The sequence below is a fragment of the Cynara cardunculus genome, assembly GCF_001531365.2.
Source record: "Cynara cardunculus var. scolymus isolate 2C chromosome LG 3, CcrdV1, whole genome shotgun sequence".
Classification (NCBI taxonomy): domain Eukaryota; kingdom Viridiplantae; phylum Streptophyta; class Magnoliopsida; order Asterales; family Asteraceae; genus Cynara; species Cynara cardunculus.
In genome coordinates, this window is record NC_037530.1 from 9518801 (window position 1) to 9527623 (window position 8823).

Genomic DNA, 8823 nt, shown 5'->3' on the forward strand with positions numbered 1-8823 from the left:
TGTTGTATTTATGTTTATTTATTTTAGGTTTATAATTCATATAATATACGGTATGCCCCCAAAAGATCCGTGGATTGTGTTTGATTGGCTTATTTTTCTGGAAAATTAAGATGTATTAATTGCAGTGGGTTGTAATTATAATTTTTTAGACAGAAAAAATCGTAAAAATAAAATAGGACATGTTATATTTTTCTACTTTTAAATTGTAAACCAAATCCTAAAATGACATTCCAAGAAATCAAGATGGAGTCTGGAGTTCACCAAGATGGCGAAGCTAGTGGGAGCTCGAATGATAAGATTTATCGATAGTTCACGTCCTTAGATTGACCGTGATTGTCGTGTTGGCTCACGACACTAAATTAGAGGCAACACCATATATTATTTTTGTGGTTGTTTATGATATTTTAATGGGTAATAAATAAAATAATGATATTTTAAAATTGATATGATTATCAAAATCAACCCGATTTTAATTGGATAAACTTTTAAAAACAATTTTTTATTCTTAGAGATAAAAAATCGAACGTTTTTAAAAGTCTAGAATGTTTTTTAAAATTCAAACCTTTCTTAAACGTAAATTATACGTCGCACATCTAAGGTACTTATCAAGGCTGATGGATTTACGGTATGGTAACTGCTTAATTAATCATGTGATAAATGCATATTTGAACTCATTTTTATATCAAAGCTCTTGCATTCCATCATGATTTAATAAATAATAGACCCCCTTAATCTTGATTTTTAGTAGGTGCAAAAAAGATAGATTTAAGTAAAATAGAGCAGATATTTCACATATTTACACGTATGGGCATATTTCTCAAATAGGACTAAGGGGTCATTCAACAAATACTTACCTGATAAATGTGTTAGTTGTAAGTATTGTAAGATTGTACAGTCTAACTCAACAGTCGGTGTCCAATTGTTGGTTAGATTTGGTGTTTGTTTAATCTTAAAGCAATAAGCAATTGAAATCCAAGTCTTTGACCGGACTGAGCTAGCTAATTAGAGATCAGTTGTTGAAGCGTTTCAAACTAATCATGTTTTTGTAACAAAAGAGACATAAACGCGTGTTAATATTCAAACCAAATTGAATTCTAATGAGATAATATTTATTTGAATGAGTCGATGATATGTAATCCAAAGAATTAGTCGATTGTTGCTCATTGTCAGTCTCTTTTATCTCTTGTTTAAAACTTTTAATTTGTTCTGCATGTTTAGATAAACATTTTTGAGTGTTTGAATAAACAACTTATATCGATGTCAAACCAGTAATAATTTTTTTTAAAACAGTGAAATTATTCTAACTTTTAATAAATTAATAAACACTTTTTTATAAAAATATAAAATTATTTCAAATAAGAAATCCCAATTACCCTTTTATACCCTCCACGGACCCATAATTACTTTGCAAACTAAAACCAACTAAAATCAAAGGAAACGGTCGTTTGCAAACTCAACCCATTGGAACACAGAAGGGGAGGTTTATCCCTTTAGCAAGTCCCCTTTTCCCAATCTCCTCGTCGGCAGCGACGCTGCTCCTCCGCCGATCACCTTCTCCGTCGCCGGGTAATTTTTCTTAGATTCACATAAACTTGTAAGTTTATATGGATACAAGTCTTCGATGATTGTCAAATTTTGTGCCAACAATTTGCAATCATGTCTCTGGGGCTCGTAATAGGTTTCATTTCTCTTATTGCTTGGGCAATTGGGGTTTTTCTATTTAATTTGTAGAAATTGATTGGTTCAATTTTCTAACGGTTACTTCATAAGTCTTAAAAGCTTATGGGGAAGCTGTCCAAACTATGGTTGTCCAATTTGGCTACGATTGCAAAAGTATTATCCAATTTGGGTATGATTGCAAAAGTATATTGGATGGTTTACTATTGCAATTTGCTAATGTTTGGGATGATCTTAAACACTGTTCTGGACAGCAAACCATCTGTTCAAATTTTCAGTGTCGGTTTAGAGTTAATTGTATAGTGTTTCGAAGTATTATTGCATTCGATACATGGCTTCTCACATCCTCTAACACCTAGCCATATGATTCAGAAGCTTCCCTTTTCCCCATTGCCCTTCCTTCTTTCGTCTTCTCGCTCTATCTTTCGATCCTGGTCCATCTCCTTACTACTCGTTACTTGTTACTCTGATCTCTCCTATTAATCGCAGGTATATGAATCCCTTATCTATTTCTAGGTTTGAGACAATGATTTCTATGTTGATGGATCTTTATTGTGTTTTTATGTTTGGGTATATTTCCTTTGGGTTTTCTGAAGTCTGCAGATTTCCTTTCAACATCTCTCATCTTTTTTCTCTATCACCCCCTGTGTTCGGTTCCTATCTTGGTTTGTGAATTCCCCAATTGTAACTGTTCCTGTTTTTTTTTTTCATGAGCACTAAGTGCTTGATAAAAGTTTCCAATGAGAAAAAATTCAACTTACAAAATAATTTATGGTATGTAGTTTACCGGAGATGGTTGTGTTGTGAATCATTGGTAGTTTATATTGTATGTGTAGTAATGTATTATTCATTTTTCTTGAGTTCGATGTTATTCATTGAGATTTTTCAATTTAGCATTATGCCCTGGACAGCAGATGTTGGCTGCTGTTTGCACATCATCTACTCCATTGCTTTTGATGTATTAGATGATGAATGGTATAGCTTGCAATGTGGTTTGAGTTGTTAACTTGAAGCTTCTTTTTTAATTCATAAAAATGCATGGTTCTATGGTTCAAGAGAAGAGCAACTTTGCATGTCAACGTTGCAAGTCTTGTGGGAAGAATTCCTTAAAATGAACCTGCAAGTGCTAGACTGTTGGAAGTTACAACGGTATAGCTTGCAATGTAGTTTGAGTTTCTAACTTGGGATGTTACAGATCGATCCATTTTATGATCTTTCTACAAAATTAACATGTAACTTTCAGATTCATACAAGTATTGGCATATGCCAAAACATATACCCTGAATACATTTTTTTTATAACAAACTTTTGCAATTTAGGCTTTTTAAGTTGGTTATGACAAATTTATGTTCAAAATAGTATCTAAGAAATTATATTTCAATGACGATCTTAAACAAACACCCCTAACTTCCTGGGTTCTTGACCAGCTGCATAGTACAGTTTCATATTTTATCTCTTAAAATTTGGTAAAAGTATTAGGAAACAATGATATGTGTTGATGCATGTATTTGGATGTTCCTTTTAGATCGTAGAGAAAAATGGGAAGCAGGGCATTACTTCTACTAGCACCAGCATTTTTAGCTGATCGTATTCTGGTCAATCACTTCTCGATATCTGGATTTCGTCAAGCCTTTAGACCGAAGGAGGAGATGCTCAGGGTTGGAGTTCGCAACTACTCGGTTCATTCCAGTTTGGAGCGACCTAATGTGTCTCGTTTAGCAGAAACTGCCCGTATCTCTCTCACTCCACAGGAGGTACCCACTACATCTTTCATGCAGTTAAAACTGAAGTGTGTAATGATAAACGTGTCTTCTCCCCCATTGAGCTTTTTGCCCAAAATGAAGAGTTAAGGAGACATTATGTCATTTTTATATTGCACACCAGTTTAATTCACTGTGAAGACATTGCATAAAGTATCTATATTCGTTAGGTCAGTAAGATCATAAAAATAATTGGTGTTTTTTAATTAATTTGGTAATGTAATTTGCATGGAGTTTAATGAAACAACTACTTATTATTATTATTATCTGTTTAGCAAAAACTGATAACAATTTATTCATGGGGAGAATTTTTTATTATTATGAAAGAGTGTTGGATTGTTGCGGATGTTACATTAATAGCATAAAAGCCTCGAACTACAAAGTGCATCATGTAGGTCTTTTTTAGTAATAAAAGCCACGGTAGTCGAATATTTTGGAATGGAACTAAAAGCTCTGGTACAAGGGAGTAGTATGCCACTATATATCATACACTGAGCATGAGTTCTTTTTTCTTGTTGCATATAGGCTGAAGAGTTTGCCCCCAAAATTCAGCAAGTGGTAGACTGGTATTCATCTCTCCTTTCGTGCATTTGTTTTTTTTCTTGATGTCATGTGTTTGATGTTGTTAAAACAAGCTATTAAACCTACGCTAGATCTCTGTGGTTCGGTTATTTGTTTATCCACCAATTTATATTTTTTGTTCCTAAATTAGATGCATAAAACAATGGAGGATGTCACTGTATTTTTACAAACTTCACGCGGTTAGATTGTTGATTAAGTTCTATGATGAGTGACGTTCAAACAAATATTGTGTTGAAAGAATATTCAAACAAAGACTATTGGAGCAGTTCAAAGTGCAATGATGCTCAGTGCTCCAATAATGTGGTAATGTCAAATGGATTTAAGGTTAATGAGTTTGGATGATCGAACTTAACATTTGGAACAGGTTTGGGCAACTTCAAGATGTGGATCTTCAAAGTATTGAACCAGCAATACGTGCAGGTGCTTGGACTTTAGATGCAAATTTGCTTACTAATTGCTTGCTTTGATAATATTTCAGCCTTGCATCCATTGACATTTACAGGTGTTGAAAACTATGTGTTGCATTACAGACCACATTTTCAACTAAAATTTTGTGCTAGTTTATTTATTTATGGAGGAGTAAATGGACACTCTTATCCTGCTTGAAGTTGTTGTACCATGTGAAAAAGTGTCTTGTACACCATGTTGCGTTGGGTGCCTTCTGCTAAAAATTTGTCTTTTGATTGCTTACGACCATTTTTCACTTTATTTATTTCTACATTTTCCCATGCTAGCCTCAGATAAAACCACCAAACTGAACCAAACGGACTCTGTTGTACTCAGACCTTATCTCTATTCTAAGGGGTATAGAGGCTGTTCTGTTGGAGACCCCCAACTAGCCTCAGATAACAACTTTATTGTACATTGTTTCCATCATATTCATTTGTTGTTTGAATTGATTAGATTCATTTTCTATCGTGTGAATGTCCTTTTCTCTTTGTCCACAACTCCCTTTCAGCATGCAGACTTGACAACCTTAATTTTGTTGTGGGGATAACATGCTCTATTGTTTTATAGATACTGAAGTGGGAAGCTTTCGCGAGGATAGTCCTGAAACCTTTGACAAGAGGTAACTGTTTATAATTCCTTCCGTCCCAAAATAATGTCCACAGTGAAAAAGGCACACATTGTTTTGAATTATTACACTTTTTAATCAACTAAATGACAATTTTACCCTTAATAATAGATGGAGTAATGAATTTCTCCATCTCATAATTAAGGGTAGAATTGGAAAGTAGATACTTATTATGGGACAAACTAAAAATATAAATGTGTTTATTGTTCGTACACAATTTAAGAACAATGTAATCCTCTGGTAACAGGGAGGCCATGATAGCTTCTGTCCCAAGTTATGAGGAGCCATACATTAAAGTTCCAAAAGTCTTGAACAAGGATTAACTCAATAAGGTTAGTAGTGCATTTGAAGGAAACAGTTTTTATGTTATTGTTTGGAATCTTCTCTGGCATGTTATGTCTTAGTTTACCTTAAAAACCAAACCAAACCAAACCAAACGAATTTAGTAAATACCATGAGAGTAGGGTTTGGGAAGGGTAAAATGTATATAGACCTTCCCGTGAAGACCCCTGACTTGCCATACATTTACAACTCCTAATTACCGCCCCTCCCCCGCGTGTTTCTTGCCATTGTTTTAAAAATATATGCTTTTAGACCACTTAAGTGTTTTCCTAGACATTTAAGTATCCGCCAACCATTTCGATTAGTTAGGTCCACTTAATTCGCGACCTATACTTGAGCATCATCTTTCACTGTCTTAATTACCTGGATCACGTTTAGTTGGTTTTGGAGTGGTATACTTACACAAATAGTCAAGTCAAGGGTTCGAGTCTGCTGCAATGTCGAAGTTACAATTCTTTTCGGGATTGGGGTCCTCATCGGCGTGGAGCTTGTATGCCAGCCATTTAGCAAGTTGTCGTGTACCTAATTTGTGTCTCACATGATTCTCTGTTGGGGGCTGGGCGGTGTGGGCCGGATTGGTGATGGCGATTACTAAACCCTTACTGGTAGTTGAAATAAGCATTTGAAAATTTTAGGGATTAATGGACTTTTCTCAACTTGTGTTCATCGATCGATTTTTCTTAAATAGGAGGTAATCCTTTCAATACGGTTGAGTAATTATATCATTGGAAATTGGATGTAATGTAATGACAAAAGAGTGAAATGGATAGGGATTACGCTCTGTTATCATATTTTGGACAATTAAGTGCCAAACCAGTAACTCAACTACGTGTGCATGCTTTTTAGAACATCGTTGGCTTCTTGTATTAATGATCTAAGTGGGTTTTAGCTGATAAATACCTAACATTTTGACGTTTTCAGGGTTTCCGTGGTGATTGATCTCTCGTCGTTATGCATATGGTTTTACTATCATTTTGGCGTTTGACGTTTTAGAGTTGATTTTAGAAGATATCATTAAGATGCGTATTTGAGAATCAATTCTTGATTAAGATGGTCTTTTTCAACCCTAGTTGCAAATCCAACCATAACATGCATCGATGATTATGTTCGTCTCAAGTACTTCACTCTATGCTTACTCGAATGACTGTCTTGAACTACTTTTCACCCGTTGTAGTCATCAAATTATTACTCCCTCCATTCCAAAATAAACGTCCACAATGAAAATGATACGCAGTTTTAAAATGTGTAATTAGGGGTGCTCATGGGTTGAGTTGATCAGGTTGAAGACATTTGAGCAACTCAACTCAATGCTTGCGGTTTGAAAAATCTTAACCCAACCCAACCTAACCCGTACGGGTTGGTGGTTGATATTTTGGTACATTAAAATATTCTTTTAACCTAGGATATGTTATTTCTTTACTCATAGTTTCTTTTTCATCATCAATTATTTGATACAACTTATCCATATTTTTTTACGTATATCACATTCAGTTAATTTTCTCAATTACATATATATATTCACAGTTACTAAACATATATACGAATGAGTTATATAAAGATGTGAATATATTGAAAATATGTGTATATGAAGAACATACATGATAGTGTAATTGTCTAATGTACATATTAATAGAAATTCAACAATCATATTAAATCCAAGAAATAAAAGGATATCGGGTTCATCGGGTTGGGTTGGGTTTAATTAATAGTAACCCAATATCAACTCAATACCTATGGTTTGACAATTTTACAACTCGATTAGACCATGACCAAACTTGTATTTCACTCTTATTTTTATTTAAAATTTTATCCTCTTAAGTTTAATGGTCGAAAATTAAACTATTGTACAATATATACCAACAAATAATAAAGAATATATTTATAAGGTTTTTATTTTTTACATTTGTATAAATAATGAAAAACTTATTTTTTTAGGTAAATTTATATTATCATGTATATCAGCTAACAACTAGTTTATACTGTCAGCTAACAACTAACTTATTATGGACACTTGATGGCTTACGAGTGTTAATTGGTGCCAATTGGAAACCCAATTCCATGGCGTTTCGTAGGGAAAACAACAAACAACATGCTACAAAGAACTCCGAATCCAAGAGGCAATGTGGTTAGAAGCCCTTTCGCTTCATCAGATGGTGAAGGGTAAAAGCATTTCACAACATCCTCATTGAATAAAGCCACTGTTGCGAAAACCATAATCGACATGAATCCATGTACGAAATCCATAAACCTCAGCCTGTAATCAACTGCAAGTTCTGCTGGTAGACTTCTCGACCCATCGATGATCCACAACCCATGAATCGTGGCAAACCCATAACATACATTACCTTCTCGATCATTGAAACTATCGGTGAAATTCAACAAAAAACACGACAGCCCACAAAGACCCACGAGCCCGGCAGTCAGATCCCAGCTCACGGGGTCGCACCGGCCCTGGTTCGTAAATATGGGTGCGAGTAATTGAAAAGCAAGAACCGTACCAGTGGGCAAAAGATTTGCTAAGTGAGCCGTGCTTTCGAATGTTTGGCTAATGGCTTTTTCAATCAGGTTTTTCTGTGCAGGTTCGGGAAGAAGTGTGTTGTTTGTCAGGAGTGGAGCTTGTTCAGTGTTGATATTTTCGACGTTAATATCCATAATTATCGAATCTTGATTTTATATACCAATTTCTAGTATTTGGATTATTGTATTTATAGATGAGAGATGGGGTTTCAAGAATATTGAGTATGAGAAAAGGAAGAGTTGCTAAAAATGTACATAAAGAGGTTTTATTATTTGTTATATGTATTGTTGCTTTTATGTATGGTTTTGCATGTGGAAGTATGAAGCCTTGTGTTTTACTCTATCAACCTACATGTTTGTGTTTTTGTTTTACATGTTGCTTGTTTGACCGTTGACTTATTAAATATTATGATTTTATAGTTTGTGTAAAAAGGGTTTGTAACCGGTAACTTTCAAGTTGGGCTACATTGATCTACGTCAATAAATCTGCATATATCGAAAAGGAAGATGGTAGATGAATGAGGAGGTATTAGAGGATTTCAAAATCTTGAATTGTAATGTTGGTTGGTTATCCCACATCGATAGTGATGGATCTAAGGTTCTTTTTTTCAGCTTAAAGTGGATCAAATGCTTGCAAAGTTGCTGTTTGATTACGTGGAAAAGTCAACTCGGTTTGACCCGAGGAAAGTCATTTGTGTCAAATTAGGGAATAATACAATTTTCCAAATGGGTATTGACCTTTTGAGCAAGGCGTAAAGGCTACGTCTTAGGTGTAAGTCTGATGTGTTTTTAGCTGAATTCCACTATTTCGAAAGATTTTTTTGGTTGATTTTCTGAGGGACTTTTTTGGTTTTTTGGTTAATGCTTTTT

The 8823-nt window shown here is 34.5% G+C and overlaps 2 protein-coding genes across 2 annotated transcripts; one reads left to right on the top strand and one right to left on the bottom strand.

Moving 5' to 3' along the window:
• The first annotated feature begins 1427 nt into the window (after positions 1–1427).
• On the top strand, positions 1428–6593 carry LOC112509531 (glutamyl-tRNA(Gln) amidotransferase subunit C, chloroplastic/mitochondrial). The gene is made up of 7 exons (XM_025114531.1): positions 1428–1566; positions 3203–3431; positions 3963–4003; positions 4384–4439; positions 5037–5088; positions 5342–5426; positions 6358–6593. Exons 2-6 carry the CDS (start codon positions 3216–3218, stop codon positions 5415–5417), a joined length of 441 nt encoding a protein of 146 aa, XP_024970299.1. The 5' UTR covers positions 1428–1566; positions 3203–3215; the 3' UTR covers positions 5418–5426; positions 6358–6593.
• Positions 6594–7402: 809 nt separating this feature from the next.
• LOC112510450 (protein DMP6-like) lies at positions 7403–8192 on the bottom strand. Its single transcript, XM_025115872.1, has one exon. It carries the CDS (start codon positions 8086–8088, stop codon positions 7465–7467), a length of 624 nt encoding a protein of 207 aa, XP_024971640.1. The 5' UTR covers positions 8089–8192; the 3' UTR covers positions 7403–7464.
• Positions 8193–8823: the final 631 nt, after the last annotated feature.

What these genes read in the sequence shown, in the direction of transcription:
- LOC112510450 (XM_025115872.1), bottom strand. Translation starts at nt 8,088, where the DNA reads ATGGATATTAACGTCGAAAATATCAACACTGAACAAGCTCCACTCCTG.
- LOC112509531 (XM_025114531.1), top strand. Translation starts at nt 3,216, where the DNA reads ATGGGAAGCAGGGCATTACTTCTACTAGCACCAGCATTTTTAGCTGAT. An exon ending in ATTCAGCAAGTGGTAGACTG is followed by an intron (nt 4,004 to 4,383) that starts GTATTCATCTCT and finishes CATTTGGAACAG; the next exon opens with GTTTGGGCAACTTCAAGATG. An exon ending in CCTGAAACCTTTGACAAGAG is followed by an intron (nt 5,089 to 5,341) that starts GTAACTGTTTAT and finishes CTCTGGTAACAG; the next exon opens with GGAGGCCATGATAGCTTCTG.